Here is a 20,812-nt window from a genome sequence, read left to right as displayed (position 1 = left end):
CAATCAACTTCCTGTTTCTGTTGGACCCTTGATAAATGATTCTCAGCTTTACCCACAATTTATTAGCTACTCCAGTTTATACTTAATAAGTGGTACAGTCACGACAAGAAATGTTTTGAATCTTTTTCTTAGCCAGAAGGCTTTTTTACAACTTCATATTCAAGGACTATGTGCTTTTCCTGTTTCTGCAATAGTAACTAGATTTCTCTATAATATAACAATGCAGTTCTGGTTATTGCCTGAACATTTTGTGCTCAACTAGATACAATAGCTTACTTTTTCCTCACAGAAAGAGTTGCTTGGGATAGGAAATAATGCAACACCAGAAAAGGAAGTCTATATGAGCCTTGTACAGGATTAAACACTGTGCAAGGGTAGTGCTGAGCATAATCTTCACAGAGAAGTGCTCTTCACAGCCCCAGTTTCTTAAATAGAGCCTCTTTTTATTCCTCGGCAGGTCTAGAAACCTTTTTTCAACATCTATGCTACCAGCTGGATTTTTGTTGTTCAGTAATTAAGAAACTGCTTAAAATCAAGTGCAAAATAATAAAATACTCATTTCTTCCTTCCCCCCACCCCTTCACTTCACTACACCTGCCTCTATATATAATCTATTTAATTTATCTTTCCTACTCTTTTTATTCACCCTATGTCCACAATGCTGAGTTTAGGATTGAGGTAATTTTACAAATGTTTATCAGTTCCAATGTTAAAAATAAATTGGACCAACTTGGTGTTTTGAGCTGTCAGAGTTCAAAAGTGAAAATTATAACCATCCATGCTGGAAACCAGAGATTTGGTGAACTCTAAGCTTTTCTTCAGGCAGAGGAAGCTACACTCATGCTTGTCAAGGAGATTAACGAGAAATGTGATTGAGTCTGGAAGACTATTGCTGCAGTGGATTACAAGTTTGATCTTCTCTTTTTTCAGGGATAAACAACCTCAAGGGCTAGGACACTGGCACAGAAAAGCAGATAATATCACTGGCTGTGAAGAAAAAGTGTGCCCATATGGCAGGCCCAATAAATGAAAGCAAATGAAAGTGAAGCAATCCATTCAACAAAAGTGTGGCTGTGTGCTGTTGTACAGAATTGTCACTTTTATTTTTGTACTTGTAGATTAACGTGCACTCTTTCTCCAGCTCCTTTCTATCTTATTTATTCAGACTGTATACTCTTTTGGAAAGGTCAGTCTAGTATTAGGACTGTGCATTGGATCCTGGAGCTGTCACAGTGCAAATGTTTAAAATTGAGTCTTTGAATAATAGATTGAATAAACACAGGGATAAAGATTTGTAGCTGCTGGTGGAGTGTGGAATTTCAAAAACTGCATAGTACACCACATAAAAAGGAGGGAAATTAAGGAGAATCTAGCAGCTGACAAAAAAGACGTGCCCTCTAACTCTTTGATCTCAAGGACAACATGTGTATTCAAAGAACACTTAACAACTAAAAGAATCATCCAAAAATTGAGATTGAGATTGTCAGAACTGGACATTTCCTTGTAGACTGCATGTTTTTTAAACAGGTCTTATCCGTGAATATAAAAGTAAACAAAATTCCCACCAACCAAACAACAACAAAAAGATAATGATAAAAAAGCAGGATTTCAAAGTTCTCCTTTGTAGTTTTTATTGTATTCAAAAGCTATGGCAAGATAAAACATCACACATACATGTATATATATGTATGTGCTATGTATATACTTATTTGCAAAAATAGGGCTATCCTAGAACAACCAATAAGTAAAGTAAACCACAGTAACACCCAACAGCATTAATTTCAGCGATAGCACATCTGCACTAAAAGCAGCTTTCTCACTTCTCAGTTTATGCTTTCTGAGCAAGATCAAGAAAGGATTCTGATGGTTTTAACTCTATCCTAAAGCAAGATGATCACTAAATCAGATAAACTATTAATCTGTTTAAAGCTTGTTACTCCTGTTTTGCCAAGGCTGAGATGCTTTGCTGCAAAAAAACCAGCCAGAACTCTTCCTGCCAAGAATCAGACATCTCATGCATGTTTCATAAATGTTTCTCCGCTGAAAACTCAGGGATTAAGCAAACACTAATTCAGTTTGCAAAAGCTTCCACTAATGATTTTCAAATAACGCCAAAAGAAATCTTGGTCCCATTTAAAGCAACAGTAAATTTTACCTCTAACTTTTAGCCACAGTACAAACCCTTTCAATTTTAGATGTCATCCCAGTGCACTGAATATGCTGATTACTATTTTTTATACACTTCTTAAACTCCTAAATACCTAGATAGATGGCTTTTTACTATTAAGTAAAATCTCCTTAAAATTTATGTAGATAAATCCACACTTATGCCTGCATTGACTGTTCATAGAAAATACGCACTTTAAGAAACTAGATTTCACAATAAAGCTTTGCCATTTATAACATAACATCACCACATCCCAAAATTTTGTGTGAAATAGATCAGTTCTCAAGTAAGAACCTTTTATAGGAAGATGAAAAACATTTCAACAGAATGGCAACATTGTGTCTAAAAGAATGCTGATAAAGAGTTCTCTTAGAAAATCATAAATTTTATGCAAGAATGAAGAAATTATAATAAACACCATCAAGATTTTCTTTTCAAGTATGCTGGAATACCAACATTGAATATTAAAACACGCTAAGAAATAGGCTTATCACCTGATATGCTTTATGAGCATAATCACTGTCATTGCACCTTACACACCTCACATAACTGGGAACTCAGTGGAGAGAAGATAAAGAGAAATTTTCCTTTCCAGGCAGTAAAATGGCAAGAGAGCTGCTCACAAACAGCCACTGGGTGACTGCAGTAGCCTCTGCTGCTCTAATGATGCACAGATGTAGGTGCAGCTGGAAGGGCTTGAAGGGCTGGCGCAACGCAACGCTCAGTGGACCACTTCCAGCGCCGGAAACACAGAGCTCAACTGAGAAATCCTGCCTTCTGCTTCCCCAACATGAGTGACTCTCCTTTAAGAACTGATATCCCTATAGAGATTCAGCTGCAAAAGGACACACCACGCTCATGAAGGAGAGAAGACCATATGCCATTTAACTATCACAGGATATGTAAGCTCTGCACTGCTGCGTGAATGTCACCATATTAATGTGGAACACATCACCTGAAGTGCAAATATTAAAAAGTATTTCATGTGTGTGTACTATATTGATATATATCACGTACTGTGTGCATATATGTGCACACTTTGGTAGAAAGTATTTTGAACTCACAGATGTACAAAAGAATCACTTACTTTAATGTATGTTCTTTGTCCAAACAGGACATTTTGTAGTTTGCAAGCACAAAACCACAGAATTCCCATGATTCTTTTTTCATTAAATGGTCTAAATCCCTCAGTCTTGCCTTTTAAAATCACAACTATGTTCCAGACCACATAAATTCACAAGACAGAGGGCAACGCTGCACTATAGTAATTGAGATGGCTTTTAGCAAGCCTGGACACCAGCAGCTGTGGTCTCACGGCAGTGTGAGGTACCTCTGCTAGCTTGAACAGATGCCATGTGCTATGGTCATGGCTGGACTGCTACTAGTGTGAAAAAACAGGCTTGTTTTCCCAAAGTCACACTGCTGTGGGGCACAGGAGTCTGCTGAACAAGTTTCCTTAAGGCTTAGGGTGTACTTGAAAGTGGGCCGTATGGTCCTTTAACTGACAGCATTAGCCAGAACATCCAAGTACACCTCTCACTAGAAATCAGAAGTTAATTTTTCTTCTCTGTTGGAAGTTGCATGCATTAATTAGTCCCAAGAAAATTAATATAGTCAAGATTGCTTAAAAAAAGCAAGGTCTATTTGGCTTAGGAAACAGAGATAAAATGCAAAATAGTATGCATTCTACAGAATTAAAGTCACTGAGTCAAAAAATTGTGTGACAGCTGAACTTGCTAAATTTAAATGTATTTGTGTGCATGTACAAAATAGTAAGTATAAGAAGTAGCTCTAAGAGTTCTCTCTGACACCTTGGATTTGTAAAGCAGCTTTTATGAACCACCTCTACCTATCATGGTTTAACCCCAGCTGGCAACCAAGTCCCACACATCTGCTCTCTTATTTTCCCTCGGTGGGACAGGGAGAGAATCAGAAGAGTAAAAATGAGAAAACTCATGGGTTGAGATACAGACAGTGTAACAGATAGAACAGAAGTCACAAACAAGGAATTCATTCACTGCTTCCTTGGGCAGGTAGGTATTCAACCATCCCACAAAAGCAGAGCTTGTCACACCTAACCATTACTTGGGAAAACAAACACCATCACTCCAAATGTCCCACTCTTTCTGCTTCTTCCCAAGCTTTACATGCTGGGTATGATGCCATATGGTGTGGAATATCCTTTTGGTCAGTTCAGATCAGCTGTCCCAGCTCTGTCCCCTCCCAGCTCCTTGTGCATCCCCCAGCTCACTGGTGGGATGAGGAGCAGAAAAGGCCTTGAACCTGTGCAAGCCCTGCTCAGCCACAGCTAAAACATCCCTGTTATCAACATTGTTTCCAGCACAGATTCAGCACACAGCTTCATTCTATCTACTATGAAGAAAACTGACTGTATCCCCACCAAACTCTACTGAAAATCCAGTCCTAAAGGGAAATGTTGATCTCATTATAAGCAATCACAAAATTTCACAGTGACATGAAAATATCATCATGGACATTCCTTCCTTCCCCACAGAACATAAAATAGTCAACAAGCTCTTAATACAAAGCCTGCTGTAGCTGATGGGGAACTCTTAATTTCAACAGGTACCTTGTACAGTAATATAGAATCTGGTTTGAAGCAAGTAACACCATATGTGTCCCTTCTGGATCTACAAAGATCTCTACCTGAAATATTAACAATATTTCAGTAGAAAACAAAACAATACAAAATACAAATACCTTTGTGTCCTTTACAGTTGCACTTTTAAGTTGAATATTCACTACATTCTTTCTGTATGTGGCACTAAATTTATTTCATTTTATGCTACCAAATAACACACTCATACAGTCTTGAAAGAGGTAACAATATTTTATCTATTTAATGTACAGTGATATTGTTCTGCCCAGGATATGAGATCCCTTCTTTTTCAGAGAGATTGGGCTTCCATCAGATCATCTATTTGTTGGTAAACATTTTGATGCCAAGTGAGGTTTCTATTGCAAATTCTAAAAAGTTTTACTTGGATCAGTTAACTTTTCTGCTTACTTGGAAACCTGGTGACACAGCTGTAATGAGATGTTGATGGGGAAACATGTTATTTCTTTTTAACACAAAAGTACCAGTGATTCCAGCATGTCAGGAAATAGCATAGCCTCACAGAAGGAAAGCTCCTGACAAGAGGAAGATATATGAGTGAAGTGGATTTCTCAGGCTAGTAAGCAGAAACCCTGGCTATCTAGCTGAGGAGAGGATGAGAGAATAAAGTCTGAAGACAAGAAAAATGGAGACCTTAAGCAACATACCTATACACATTTATATACTGCTGTCACTGAGCTTTTCTCATTTTCAATAAATGCAACATACAAACAAACAAAAAAATCCATCCAATTTTCTGTGTCAGAATTCATGTACAAAAACATTTCCCTGTGACAATAATTTGTAAGGGAGGAATTCATTATACTTCCACTGCACATTTTACATCCTCTGCTTTCCTATGCCTGAGTGAGTAGGCTGCTTGTTTCTGTCTCTCCATTCTCCTTGCTTTGGATGTAACAAATCTCTTTTTCTGGGGTCTCCAAAAGCTCATTCTTCTTTCACATAAAAGCTCTCTGTAATGAGTGAAAAACAGTAAAACACATCCAAATAGAATTTCAGATACACTACTGGACTGTTTATTTTGCATTTAATGTGCACACAGGTAGATAATGGAATATTAAGCTCCATTCAGAAGAGCTCCACTCTTCCTGAAGCAGACTGTTCAAGCTCCATGAGCCAGTAAATGCAGCTACATGGCTCATTCGACTGCTGGGGCAAGCACCTACACTTCAGGATTAGGAGCTCTACTGCTATATACAATATAATCATGTCTACTGCCTGACCACTGCATACTGTGCTCTGTGGTGGAAATAGTTATTTGGCAAAATACTCTAAATTTGAGGATCTCATTTTACCTTTGCCCATGGTTTTCTATGCATTATCAGCCCAAGCGCAGCTTAATAAACTGTAGAATTTGTAAAAACTCAACTAATCTTTGCTCCAGCTACCAGGCCAGATGAGAAAGATTTGCTTTGATATGGGAAACAGGAAAGGTTTGAGTCATCTCTTTTATCCTCACTCTGTAAACACTGCATGGCAGTCTCAATCACTTTTAAGTACTCAGCTGTTGTAGTCTGGGCCATTAGTCAACTCCTGACTTTATTCCCCTTTGCCAGGGATTGACAAAAGCAAACATTCACCAGGGACCTGGATAAAAAGCAGGTCAGGTGGTGGTTCTTCATAATCCATCCATCCATCCAACCATGAAAAAGAGTTCTTTCATATTTAGGTGTTATGCCACCAGCATAAAACAGCTCCCAGAAATTTTGTCTCCCCTTATTTTGGGGAGAGTCATATCCAACTGCCTACTATGCTACACTTCATTACAGAAAAAGTGACAGGGTACCTGCTCCAATGCTTTGAGTAACAATCTGCTGAAAAACTCTTTCTGGTGACACAAGTGTTTAATTTTCATAGATAAAAATAAAATTAGATTTAAGATGAAAGATCTTCTAAAACCCTTTTCCAGTTTGAAAGCATAAGACAAGTTTTGTTCAGAGACAGTAACATAGGCTGAGACATAAAATACTATGAGCTTAAACGAATATAAATGGTTACTGACAATGAAGTCATTAAAAGAAAGCATAAATTAAAATACATGCAGTTCAAACACAGTTCACATGTTTATTTTACAATGTCGGAATGTTCTAGAAACTGTGCTGTTATGAGGCAATGCAGAAAGAAAGAATATTATTTTCAAAATTAGCCATAAAATTGTTTTTATTTTTATTTCACACTATGGCACTAATACAAACTTGTCATTAGTACTCTAAATTCAGAAGGCAATGCACCAGATCTTCTTCTGCAGTTATTCTGCTACTGCTTTTTTATTTTGCACAGTAATTTAAAGCCATTGGAGTATCATGCTTTTGTCTTTACTCTCAGACTAATTCTCACTGCATCCTAATAGGCCAGGCAGTCATGGCAGGTGTAACAAACAACTTCTGCATTGCCAAATATATGCAGAAATTGAAGGACATAAACTAAGAAAGCTCCTGCACTAAATCCAAGAACTTACTGTAATTGGTGTAAAACCTGATGCAGCTCCCTCTGCCTATTCCATCACATGTCTGTTGCTCTTTTTTTTTCTCCCAGTATACTTCCTGAACTTACCTGGACTTTCATAAAGGGGTAGGAGAGATGATTATCACATGCAAAAAAAAAAAAAAAAAAAAAAGCTTCAATGATCCCTGGTCATTTTAAGCACATTATTGCTGGCCTGAATTTTCCTCCCCTAAGCTTCCAAAAAAGCTAGGAAGTTAAATTTGTTTGACACAACATGAAGATAAGAACATCTGAAGCAAATTATCCTCTTAACACTCTAACAAAATCCTAGAGATTATCATGAAGTGTAAGTGGAACTAGAGCAGGAAGTTTGAAACTGGGATGAAATTCCTCTTTCTTCGTGTTAATAATGAGTTCTGCTATCTTCCTGCGCTCAGTGCAGGGAAATAAAAAGCTATCAGTACTGAGGGAATCTTATTAGATTCAACTCTATTTTTAAACAGCTAGGATCAAAATCTTCATTCAGACACACTGGTGCCACTCCATTAAATTCCAGCAGTGGCACCACTGGTAGAAAAAGAATGGCACTCAGATTTTTCACCATTAAGTAATCTGTTTTCATTACCTTCTCAGCAGTTTGTTTCATTTGCCTGCAGTAGAGAAACTAAAATTAGAAAACATTTCATGTTCATAGTTAGCTTGCTTCCAATGTGAAAAAAACAAGTCTATAAATTTGTCTATTGGATTATGGCTTGTGCAGTTCTCTTGTAAAGTTGTCTTTACATTATAGTGATGAACTGTAAATGGTGTAGTGCATTATTTTGTCCAAAGTAATTCAAATTAATGACCCTAGAAATATTATTTTAGGTGACTGTTATAAAGCATTGACAATACCCATGAATATTGCCAGCAGAATTTCTTTTCTTCTTTGTAATGTAGGCATTGCCATGTGTTAATAAACAATTTTCTGATCATCTTCAGAACTTGCTGCTCTTGCAGGAGTTCCACTTGCCAGTCTTGTGTCTATTCTAGTAGCAAATGAATGTCAGGTAAATGCTGATAGCAAATTATCGAAAGTCTGAATACATTTGTCTTGCCTTTACTTGCATACACATATTCACATTTCACATTACCTAAAGCATCACTGATTCTGACTAAAAATAGAAAAAAAAATTGAACAAGTGTGGTGATCTCTTAGGTTCTTCACTTTGTACCTGTGAAAATAATGTTAGCTTAGAAAGTCTAAAAATTACTTTGTTGTTTCATTTAAATGAAACTTTCAAAAAGGAAAAAAAGAAAAAATGCAAATGATTGTCCTGGTTCAGATAAATGTTACTCTGGATGCTAAAAATGCATTTGCTTCTCAAGAATGGAAATGGTGTGTAATTTTTTTGCACTGTACTGGTTCATGTCATCCTTACTAAGAAAGTGTTAAGCCTTACCAACCACAGACAGCAGCATTTTGAAATTATTTGAAAAAACCCCCAAATTTCTTCCAAACAGCACAGCACCAAAATTAGCACACATTTGGGAAATATGCCATCATAGCAGTGTCCAGAGGCACTCTTAAGAAGCTTAAAGATCAGAGGAGGATATGAAATGATTTGCGCTTCAGAGAAACTTCTCGTGACTAAATACTGATGTCAAGACCACATCTAAGGAAAAGTGAATGGATCACAACAGCATGGAGTCAACCAACTTCTGGATTTCAAAAGAGAGAACTGAAGAGTAAGTTTTCTATTAAGCAATATTAATAAAACCCTACTGTGGCAATGATGCTAGTGAACACCGGTTTTCTGTAGTTGTCACAGACCTGTTGTGCTTCACTTTGTCCTGAAGAAATGGTTCTGTAGCTCATCCAATCGCTTTCATAGTAAGGCTGGCCAGTCAGCAGAAACAATAACTTTGCCTGCACTTGCACATTTCTAATTATTTTCAATTAACTCATTCAAAACATATTTTTAAAATTCTTGTAATAACTTCTCAATCCTTCTTCCTGACAAAGTATTACAAGCAAATCAGCATCAAACATACATTTCCTTATTTTAGAGGTCATTCAATAGTCACACTCCAAACTAACTTTAAAGGTAAAGCAGCGCTTGAAAACAGATCTGAAATTCCTTCCTCAGATGACATTTGGCTACAAATCCCACAAAAAATTTTAATTATTCTTTTAATATCAGGCACACCCTTCTAATTTCTTAGAGGCAGATAGTTATTTTATACCCACAAGGAGCTTTTCTCACTGCAGGCAAACAACAAATTTTTCAACATGCTGCATGGAGTATGTGTTCATGTAACAGAATGACAGAAACCTGTAAATCTTTTTATCCTAGATGGGCAGAGTTAATTTCAAATTTAATCACCATGCTGCATGTAATAAATGAATCGGTTTCGGGGTGTGGATTGTTACTGTTTGGACGAGATATAAAAGAGGGGAGTTCATAGTTGAATAAATGGGCATGTTAACTGAGGATATTTTGAGACTGTCCAGGTGTAATATCAGAGTGTGAGCACAAGGTGGAGATGCAATTGGGGATGTGATGACGTGATGGACTAGAAAATTACCTCATGCAGGCGATGTCAACATCTTGGACCTCTACTGGATAAAGGATTATCCAATCATTCGATGCCCTCAGGAAATGATTGGACAAAAATGCATCTTGATAAAGACCAATAGAACTCCTGGAAACAAGCCAATGAGAAGAAGGATCCAAAATCCACCAATTGTGAATAGACAAAGGGCATAAGAACGGACCTGGGACTTTATCTGGGGTCCTCCTGCAGAACTTGGGGTCCAAGGGCGCACCCAGTGGGTCACACTGTCCTTTTTCGTGTGTTGGTTTACTCTAGCTTGTCGTGCAGAGCCTGGGCTTATCCTGGGTTCCCGCTCTCAGTCATTAATAAATAAACAAGTTGGCTTTTCTTTTTAAAAAAGTCTCAGCCTCGTTTACAACACTGCATATCAGGACCACTGATAAGGAGGCAGGGAATAACTGTTAAGGAAAATCTGACAGTGGCAGGCACAATGTTGCACTGCAAAAATAAGAGATGAATCTTCTGTATGTGGCTCATGAAAAGGACATGAAGACCAGGTCCACACTAACCATTCCAAAAACATCTGCCACGAACAGAAATCGAGCGGCTATATCCATCTCAGTTGAAACCTAAGACAGCACAACATCAGTCTCTTCTCAGATAACACATCTGATCAAACAAAATGACAAGCCACGGCATTAATAAAGGATTTCGCTTTTCCTACTAATGATGGGATTTCCTTGTTTCATAAAAGTTAATAGCCAAAGATAAATGTAAGAAGATGGAATCCTAAGAATCCAAACTGCAGTCATTTCTTCATGCTGTCCTCAGGGAATACCATCTTTGGCTTCATGAAGAAAGAGGTAGATGATGGTTTTAAAGAAGCAGTTTTTAAGATTCTTGTCAAGAGTTTTAAGTTTGGCAAGTAATGGTGACTATTATCCCCTACATTTAACACAGGACAAAAGCATACCCCTAAAAGAAAAAGAAAGAAGTGTCCCCTCAGGATAATGACTTCTAGAATAGATAAACTTAGAAGACTTTAAGTTTGGTGTATTTTCAGGAGCAAGTATGCTGTAATGAGCAAAACCAAGTAGTATCACTAGCCCATGCTCTCTGCGGCTTCTGTGCCGTAGCTTGGGGTGCAGCGGTCTTCCAAGAGCATCTCCTTAGCAAAGCTGCTCGGCAGGATCAGCCACACACTCACACATGCGTGCATGCACAAACTCATGGGTAGCTTAGTAATGTGGATTGACAGCAAAGAGGCAGGAAGGATCTCTGCATAGTGTTCCACAGGAGCAGTGTATTGTTTCCACATGATGAAGGATTCCAGGGGCAAAGACAGAGAGCAATGAAGAGTCCAGATTTAAGTAAGGGAGCGGCGAGAGCACCAGGGACCAAGGATCTGAGGGCACGGGGCAGTACAAAGACAGGACTAGGGAATGGGAGCCAATGGAGAGGCTCTGGGGGAGTGGTGAGGGGCAAAGGCCAATGGGGGGAACCTGGAGTGGAGAACTTTCTAGGACATGAAACATAAAAGGTAGCAAGGGGGCTAGGTGGCCAACAGCCAACCAGGAATGCAGAACTGGGGTACATTACCATAACAGAACAAAGCATTCTGGGAGAGGCTTCCCTTCTCACCCTAACCTGACAGAAGTTTCTGGTGCTTGGAACTGTCTTAGCACAGAGCTCTTCCTCCCTTGTACCACAGGCTGACCAGCCACCACACAGTAACATTGAATTAATTGTCTTTTGTTTTCTAGTCAACCTGTATTTAAAGATTTAAATAGCTTAAGTGCTTGTTAAATATAATTGAAATATGCATTTAAGTGCCTTTATTAAGAAAGACATGATCCTATGCTTTAGTCAGCTGTGGACAAAAGGAATAATAACCTTGTGTCACCTAAGAACTGGGTTTACTTCCTGGTTATTGGTCCTTCTTAACGTCCAGAGAATCTGCATTTGAAGAGGTAAAATCCAAACAAAGTGCCAGCTTGCAAGTTATAACACACTCTTCCCATTTTTACACAACATACTTTTAAAACTGAATTAAAGTGTTGCAACAGAACATTCTGTTTGGATCCAGAGAGCAACCATTCCCCAAGGACACCTACAGGCTTTGCCCACCACTGTAACCATGTCTTTTGTAACACACATTCTCTTATTCAGACTTCTTGAGAACCTCTCAAACAAGCAAATAAAAACTGAGTGAATCCACCAGTTCAGTACATAATGAAGGGTTAATCTGAACTGCTACCAAATAAACATCATCCATGCACCTACAAGATTTTTCCATATAAAATACGAAGTCTTTGCAAATATCTGTTACTTTGCAATTACCACAGAATAGTCTTTCTTCTCCAATAAAAGTTCTTGCTGCTTGATTTATTACTTGTAATAGTTGCTCTAGTCATCTACATTCTTGGAGTCTACTTTAAGCAGAGTATCAAGTAAGAACAGCTGTACTCTGTCATGGTCCAGAATTAATGTCCCTTATCCAAGGAAATGCCAGATGTTCACAGTAAAGCACAAAGAACCTACCATAAGTTACTGACTTGCAAAAATATTTTCTGTTAGTCTTCCCATAGTAAGACTCAGCCAAGTACTAAAGTGTAAGATTTTGTCCTTTCTAAAAGGTATTTTTGTTCTTACATGAATAGCTAATTATGTCCCAAAACCTGTACCTTCTTCTATGTGCTTCCCTTCCTTAAAACTATGATCCACAGGAAATGTTGAGAATGTTCGTAGAATTTTATTTTTTAAATATTGAAACTTGTCTGTTTATTAAAAAAACCTGCTTGACTTGAAAAGAAAAAACAAAAGAACAGAAACAAAACCTTTTGGAGAGGTCAGTCTGGTTTTTTTTTTCCTTCTCTCCAGCAACATATGGCAACATCTGCTGCCTCCCTGATGGATAATGACTTGTTGGCATTGACTTTTCTGCAACCACTTAAAGTGGCAAGTAGATAAATTCAGGTGCAATTAAAAAAAATATACATGCACACATATAAATACATGCCTTCAAGTTCTTGAAGTTTGGTGTAACTGCATGTCGCAGTTTGACATTGCATGAGCATGTAGTTATTATTCTGAGATCAACACACTGAGCATAAAGCCCATCACAACTTTGCTTTCTTGTCCAGGAAACATAAACTGGCTTTTGCTAAGTGACAAATCATACAGCAGAAACTGTTAAAAGGAGGATATTGTCGTTTTGCAAAATGAAGGAGCAGACACTTCAAGTTTTAAACATTTATTAAGCCTCATCAAAACAGTTTCAAACACATGACCTAGTGCTGTGTGAGGCAAATTTGATTATTTCCTGGATGATTAAGCATGACACTTGTGCGGACGGCTTCTGGAAGATCTTTCGGTGCAGCTTATGGACATGAGTGTGTTTTCAGAAGTCAGGACGGTCCTTTTTCAGTCTACTGTAGTCCACATTAACCGAGTAGAACTAGGAAAGAGAAAGGAAAAAATATTAAGAAGCTTGACTACACATTTTCCCTGGTATTTACTAAAAATATGCATCATTCAACTCAGGAAACTGAAATAATATTTTGAGTCTGTGAACTGGACAATAATAAATTAAAACTTTTGATAAGCAGTAACTTTTTAATATTAATTCTACACCCAGTATTAGAAGCTCTGCACTTAAAATGAAGCAGTGCTCATGTCTTCCACTAGAGAAAACCCACAGTTCCTCTTCTTAACCCTCAGAATTATAAGTCCATTCAGATGAACTTTTTACAGTACTGCTGAGTTTATCCATTTTTCTCAAAATCTATGGCTCCTGTATACTGAAGGCAAAAGCCAGCTTGCCAAGTGGCACAAAGCACAGTGTCTGTGAACAGACAGTGGCACAAAGGAACATTTTTACTGCAGTGCTGCAAAAGCCAAGTTTGGTTTAAGTAGTTGCATCTAGAACTGCGAAGGATGACAAGGAGGAATGAAAGCAAGAACAAATCCTCCAACACACTCAGTTTATATTATTATCATTGGATCCTGTTACAAGCAATCCAGAACAACATGAAAAGTGACTGAGGACAATGAGTTTACAGACTAACAGCATATTTTGGCATCCCAGCCTGACTTGACATCAAGCACATAGATGTTTTTCTTAAAAAAACAAAAGAAAAAAAAACACGTAACTATTAGCTTGATTATTTTTAGTTATACCCAATTTTTAATTTTTTTTAACTTTCTCAAAGGAAACAAAACAGCCTACAGCACATTCAAATTACAGCTTTCTGTGCAACTCCTACAGTAATGATCAGGTCTTCAACTCTTTCTTTGGAAAAAGACTTAGTTAATATGACAAAGAGAAGTTTACAATAGAAAAAACCTCATCAAAAGCTAAGACTAACAAGAACTTTTTACTAAAGAGTCATCCTCAAATTAGAGTATACATCCTTTTCATTTCCCACAGTGTAGATTTGGAAAAGAATGTCCCCAATGATACACACACCCAAATATGGCAAACCCCGAGGCTGTGCCTGCATGTTAAGGCAGAAGGGGAGTGCTACAGAAGTCATGCACTCTTTAAAAGAATTTGTGCTGTGCACTATGCTGGATTTGCCAAGTTTAGATATTTACAAACCAGCAACATTCCAGAATCGGCAATGAAAACAAAGAATGAAATGTTCTTCATGGACTCTTAAGGGAACTGCAACCTGTTTTATTTTGGAACTGTGGGGTTTTTCTACTTATTTCAAGGACTGAAATAGTAGCATATGGTACTGAACAAGACGCTAGCTTGCTTTCTTGTACATTCCCTTCAGGTAGGCAAACATAGTAAGTTTGCCTTTTTTGTAGCTTGAGAATAATCTTAAAATATTCTTAACAGCAATTCACTAAAATAGCACTTCTGTAAAACATGATTAAAACATGATTCGTGTTCAGAGAAGGGCAATGAAGCTGGTGAAGGGTATTGAGAGTAAGTCATATGAGGCATGTCTGAGGGAGCTGTTGTTGTTCAGCCTCGAGAACAGGAAGCTCAGGGGAGACTATCACTCTCTACAACTCCCTGAAAGGAGGGTGTAGCCAGGTAGGGGTTGGCCTCTTCTCCCAGGCAACCAGCAACAGGATGAGAGGACACAGCCTCAAGCTGCATCAGGGGAGGATCAGGTTGGACATCAGGAAGAATTTAATCACTGGAAGGACTGTCAAACATTGAAATAGACTGCCCTGGGTGAGGATGGAGCCACCATCACTGAAGTGTAGAAGAAATGACTGGACATGGCACTTAGTGCTGCGGTCTAGGTGACAACATGGTGTTCAGTCAAAGGTGGGAATCAATAATCTTGGAGGTCTTTGCCAACATAAATGATTCTACGATGCTAGGATTTCTGTAAACTACCCAATGTTTTAGACATCTTTGCACGCTTCCTCATTAGTTCAATGAAATTAGCTGAGTACCAGCTAAAGAACATTTCTATTGCATCCAGTTACTTACAATACTGTTTTGTGTTCAAAAAATCAACTGCAGAACTGAATTCATGGTTACGTTAAACACTGACATTTTCCTGCAGTGCTTCTCATGAGTATAGGCCACCAGCTTATAGAGCTTAGAAAACTGTAGTTCACAACTTTTGGGGTTTTGTCTTTCTCCCTTTAGTTTATTTCTGAGTATTATGAGCCAGTAAATTCTTCCTCTCATACATAGTTCCTCTTTTCCTTACAGTGCAGTAGATATGACTGCTTTCATATAGACTCCTTTCATCCCATTATCAAGCATCATTAGGAAAGTTTTAAATCTCGAACTCAGCCATCTCTGCTCAGGGTTCTAGATAGAAACAAATGCTGCACAGAACAAATACATCACTCATTCAACTACTTTCCCTATATAATCAAACATCCTAAAGCAGTAGGCTACACCTAATATTATGCTTCCTAAAAAATCTGTATTTCTCATTTTACCTTGTACTGGTCACTGGGAGACAATTTGTTCCAAGGTTCTGGGTTATTTTTCTTGTCCCAGCTATTGAGAGAAATGCAAGACGTGAGAGAATATTAACATTATCTTCAAAATTTTAAAAAAATATATTCATATATGTATTGTGGTTATTAGGTCATGGAGTCACCCATCCAAGAAGTTTTCACAGCAAAAGGCATCGTCCTTTGCCAGCAGTCTCGAAATATCATGGTAAACAAATCACCAAATCAAGGAAGATTCCACACACTTAATGTCAGGTGATACTGGATCAAGACATTAAGGCCTCCAGGAACATAAAAGCCAAGGCAGTGGAGTCTAACACATGCAGCAAGAGGACTGGCATTGGGGATTACTGTATACATACCAGACATCAGGGTTGAACATCGCCAAACGCATGAGATACAGGCCTGCACCAACACCTCCAGATCCAATGATCACAAACAGAGGGATCAACTGGAGTAACAACAAAAAAATTTAGTATCATACTATGATACAGCAAAATAGTATTCATACATAGCACTTCTGACTGCAGCTATGGCAAACCAAAAAACAATCTTACAGACTTTGAGTCACAAAAGCGTGGCCCTCTAAACCCCTGGCATGACCTTCCTGTTTGCGGGACATCCCTGGGGTCATTGAGGAACCAGCAGCTATGAAGAGGCAGATACAAAAAACCACTACTACTTCAAGAGAAAGCAAACCCAAACCAAAAATCCCGTCACCACGCGTTTCTGAGACACACATCCTTCCCTCCACTGCCAAAACAGCTCCTACCGTCTGTACTCAGATTACAAACCGAAAACATCAGAGTGGGACTGTGGGGGCAAATTGATGCGCAAGAAGAACAGAAGGGCCACCTCGAGCCTTGCAGCACAAGCAAGGCCGCAGAGACCAGAAGAAAAAGGGGACCGGACCGCGTCTGCTGAACCAGCTCCGGCCAGTCCAGGGGCCCGGCATGCACAGGAATGCCAAGGGACGGATGGGCGAGGACGAGGCGACCGGCGCGGCTGGGGGCACCGAGCGGCGGCAGGGGAGGGCGGGCGCGGGGCCGGGGCCGGGTACTCGCGCCCAGGTACTCACAGCCGGGTGCTTCTTCGCGTGGGTGAAGATAACGCGTAGCACCATGGCGGTGGTAGCGGTGCGGTGGTGGCGGGTTGGTGGCGGCGGGTGCGGGCGAAAGTCTCACTCTCTGCGGGCTCCGCAGCGCTGCCTCCCCCTTCAACCACCGAGCCCCAATGTCACCGAGGCCCCCGCCGCGGCAGGTGTCGCCGCCGCAGCCCGGATGTAGCAGCTCCGGCGTTCGCCTGCTCGCCCTCCGCCGATCTGCGCCGGCCGCCGCGCCGCCGCCCCGCCCCGCTCCCGTCCCGCCGCGCTCCCCGGCCTGCGTGGTCCCCGCACCAGCGCGGCCCCGTCCCGCCGGCAGCGCGGGCACCGGGAGCGGCAGCAGGCACCGGCCCGGGCACCCCGGGGCAGCCGGGCAGCCCCGCCCCGCCCGCTGCCGCGCGGGCAGCGCCTGCGCCCCGGCTGCCCGCGGCGAGCAGGGCCCGGCAGCCTCGGCCGCCCGGCTATGGGGGCCGCCCGCCTGCCGTCCCTCGCACAGAACGGGTCAGGTTGGACGGGACCTCACTGGGTCATCTGGTCCAACCTCCCTGCCCAAACAGGGTCATCGTAGACCACATGGCACAAGATTGCATCTCGACGGTTCTGGAATATCTCCAGTGAGAGGGACTCCACAACCTCTCTGGACAGTCTGTTCCAGTGCGCGGTCAACTGCACAGTAAAGAAGTTTTTCCGCGCATTCAGGTGGAACTTCCTTGTGCATCAGTTTCTGCCCGTTGCTTCATATTCTACTGCACGGCACTACCAAGGAGAGCCTAACTGCATCCTCTTGACATCCGCCCACTTTAGATATTTACAGGTATCAATAAAGTCTGCTTTCAGTCGTTTTCTGTCGAGGCTGAACAGGCCCAGCTCCCCCAACCTTCCCTCTTAAGAGAGATGCTGCCCTAATTGTCCTCGTAACCCTCCACAGGGCCTGTTCCAGGAACTACCTGTCTTGTTCTGTGGAGTGTAGAACTGGACACAGCACTCCAGGTGCAGCCTCACCAGGGCTGAATAGAGGGGCAGGATCATCTTCCTCAACCTGCTGGCAACGCTCTTCTTAATGCACCCCAGGATACCACTGGCATCCTTGGGCACATGGGCATACTGCTGGCTCATTGACAGCTTGTTGTCCACCAGGACTTTCTTGGCACGGCCCTCACACCGCCTGAGAGCTGCTGCCACAGAGACGTAGGGCAGAGCCTGCCACGGCCTTCCTGGGAGGCGCCTGCTGCTCCCTGTGGCATCGGGACTGCTGGGAAGGTGTGTGGTGGTGGTGGGTACTGGGTACGTGCACACCCGTGTCTGCCTCTCAGCTGGGCTCCCCTCACAGGAGAGGCCTGAGCACTCACCAACCCGGGTTAAAAGTCGAAGGGATTTGTGGAATATGGGGTTATATCTGTTGAAGTGGTCGAGGCTCACCGCCACCAGAAGGCCCTGCAGGAAATGCACAGCTGCGGGCGGGACGAAGTCGGTTGAGGGCTGAGAGGCACTTGGGGCGAGGAGAGAGTCGGTTGAGTGACAGTTGGAAGTGAGACTGTGATTGGATGGAAGAACGCGTGGATGGCATGTGAGCGGGAAGCTGATTGGGTGATAGGACGCGTGGACAGCAGCACCGCAGCTGTGCCAGCCAATGGGTGCCCTTCTGCTATTAAGTTCTGTCAGGCTTCGCTTTGGTTCCGGTTGAGATCGAGGGTAGGAAGAGGGGGCGATTGTTGGCAATAAATGCATCTTCTTGGGACATGCGAGAGGGTCCGTCGTCTTTGTTCCCCATTGCTACAGGGGTTGTTTAAAGGTGAGGCAAAAGAGTTAAGAGTTTCATTGTCCTGAAAAGGATACAGGGAATGAAATCCATCATAAAACTGCCAACTTAATTATTCTGCTACGGTCAGGTTGGCAGAAGTTGGGTGCATACGTGGCATTGAGACAGCCCTTTGATTTTCAGAAGGGGTTTATAGTGATATATTACATACAGGTGATTCTCCCTGTCTACTCCACCTGGAGCACTGCATCCAACTCTGGGGTCCCCATTACAGGAGAGACATGGATCTGCTGGAGCAAGCCCAGAAGAGGCCACAAAGGTGATCAGAGGGATGGAGGAAAGGCTGAGAGAGTGGGGGTTGTTCAGTGTGGAAAGGAGAAGGGTTATGGGGTGACCCGTTTGCAGCCTTCCAGTACCCGAAGGGAACGTACAAGAAAGCAAGAGGACTTTTTACAAGGACACGTAGTGACAGGACATGGGGGAAGGGCTTTAAACTTACAGAGGGTAGGAAGAAATTCTTTACTTGGACGGTGGTGAGGCACTGGAACAGGTGGTGCAGAGAAACTGTAGATACCTCATCCCTGCAAGTGCTCAAGGCCAGGTTGGATGGGGCTCTGAGCAACCTGGTCTAGTGGAAGGTATCCCTGCCCATGGCAGGGGGTTGGATCTAGATGACCTTTGAGGTCCCTTCCAACCTGATCCATTCTATGATTCTATAATATTTTGGCCAAGGTTGCTTTAATTACTTAAATATGGCTTGAATTTAGTTACTTTTCTAGTTACATAATTTTAAATGAGCAGCATGGCTATTTATTGTATAGTACTGTGTCCAAGTGCTGCCCTATTTTTTTCTCCGTTACTGTGTATCTTGTATAGAATTGGGAATTTAATCCCTATTTTTGGATAGTATCACCAGCCACTTTGATGTGTGATTTCTTTCACAAAAGGTAGCCCAAAAAGTAAATTTGTCCCCCAGGCATTAAAAAATTCATTATTAGGTAAAAGGAATCATCATGCTACTAACCTAAGACAGAAGTAGTCCTTTTCCTAGGTTAGAAGCAAAACAACTTTACATGAATGCTCTTAGTTTCTGTGGCCATATAACAAAGAAAAATTCTGAAGTAAAAAATAACAAAGTGGCAGAGAATAAATGGATGTCTACTATTTCACTCACTAGTTCCACAGACTGGCTTCTGCTTATTTTCAAACATTGTCTCAAATTGTCTCTGTTATGATATATTCTTAAAAAAAAAAAAAAAAAAAAGTCATATTCCTTGCACATCATTCAAAAGTCCTTTTTTTTTTTTTTCAGATTGCCAGAGCCAGTTTAACCTGGGTAATAGCTAAGTTTGGTAACTTGTACAGATGCATTTGACAAGTTATTGGGTGGCACAAGAAAAAAATTGTTACAACAATGTTTTCTTTGGAGCAATGCAATCCTATTGCTTGTCTCCCTCATTTGTTTCAGAGTTGATAAACTGAAAAAAAGCATAGTTATTGTGCTCCAGGAGTCTGTTAACTGTTCCAGTATTCACTATGTCATAAAGACACTAATTTTCCATTTTTTTTCAAAATGGAAAGAACAATTTCCCTGTGTTAAAAGTATGGAAAATAATAGCATTGCTGCTATTCTCCTATAAAAGAGAAACCTCTAAGAGTAATTTGGAAGGTTACAGTGCTCACCCTCTAGTACAGTAGTTGAACTTTTCACCATATACTTGGATTGCAGGAGATGCCAGTTGCCAAAGCAGCTTCAGGAAAATCAGGGAGCAACCGAAGGGTAGATAGCCACAAACCATGTGGGGCTGCTCAGCAAAACTCTGCTCAGACTGAAACAGTCTGCTTCCTTATGCACAGCCAACACATGGCTAAGTGCAAAAATTTGGAGACTTCAAGTATCCTGTTTCTACTAAGGAAAGATCATCTGAGATACGTTATTTCCACTAGGCTATTTCTTGGGCACGTATCTTTAGGAAAGATATCATGATTTTTATATGTTTCTCAGTATAATTTTTTTCACAATGATTTATAGTTTTTGCTGTCATCGTACGCTTTTATGAATTTAAAGAGGCATAGTACCTGATCAATTTGCAAAATTTGTCACGCATTTAATGGGCTTTCATAAATTTTCATCGTGTACATCAGCTTTTATTGCCTGGATCTGTATGGCTCAGCTGCTTCATTGTTCATAAACATGTCTTATTATTTATAATACTTGGAATTTTG

The 20,812-nt window shown here is 40.8% G+C and overlaps 1 protein-coding gene across 1 annotated transcript; it reads right to left on the bottom strand.

Annotated features, from left to right (window-relative positions):
- Positions 1–13,025: 13,025 nt before the first annotated feature.
- On the bottom strand, positions 13,026–17,177 carry NDUFA4 (NDUFA4 mitochondrial complex associated). Its single transcript, XM_032111180.1, has 4 exons — positions 16,804–17,177; positions 16,088–16,176; positions 15,708–15,768; positions 13,026–13,245 (listed from the first exon to the last, which is right to left on the bottom strand). Exons 1-4 carry the CDS (start codon positions 16,846–16,848, stop codon positions 13,189–13,191), a joined length of 252 nt encoding a protein of 83 aa, XP_031967071.1. The 5' UTR covers positions 16,849–17,177; the 3' UTR covers positions 13,026–13,188.
- Positions 17,178–20,812: the final 3,635 nt, after the last annotated feature.

Source organism: Corvus moneduloides, chromosome 1, assembly GCF_009650955.1.
Source record: "Corvus moneduloides isolate bCorMon1 chromosome 1, bCorMon1.pri, whole genome shotgun sequence".
Taxonomy (NCBI): Eukaryota; Metazoa; Chordata; class Aves; order Passeriformes; family Corvidae; genus Corvus; species Corvus moneduloides.
Note: the sequence above shows the minus strand (reverse complement) of the source record. Positions and strands in the feature narration are given on the sequence as shown.

What these genes read in the sequence shown, in the direction of transcription:
- NDUFA4 (XM_032111180.1), bottom strand. Translation starts at nt 16,848, where the DNA reads ATGGTGCTACGCGTTATCTTCACCCACGCGAAGAAGCACCCGGCT. An exon ending in ACGCGAAGAAGCACCCGGCT is followed by an intron (nt 16,177 to 16,803) that starts GTGAGTACCTGG and finishes TTGTTACTCCAG; the next exon opens with TTGATCCCTCTGTTTGTGAT. An exon ending in ATGTTCAACCCTGATGTCTG is followed by an intron (nt 15,769 to 16,087) that starts GTATGTATACAG and finishes TTCTCTCAATAG; the next exon opens with CTGGGACAAGAAAAATAACC.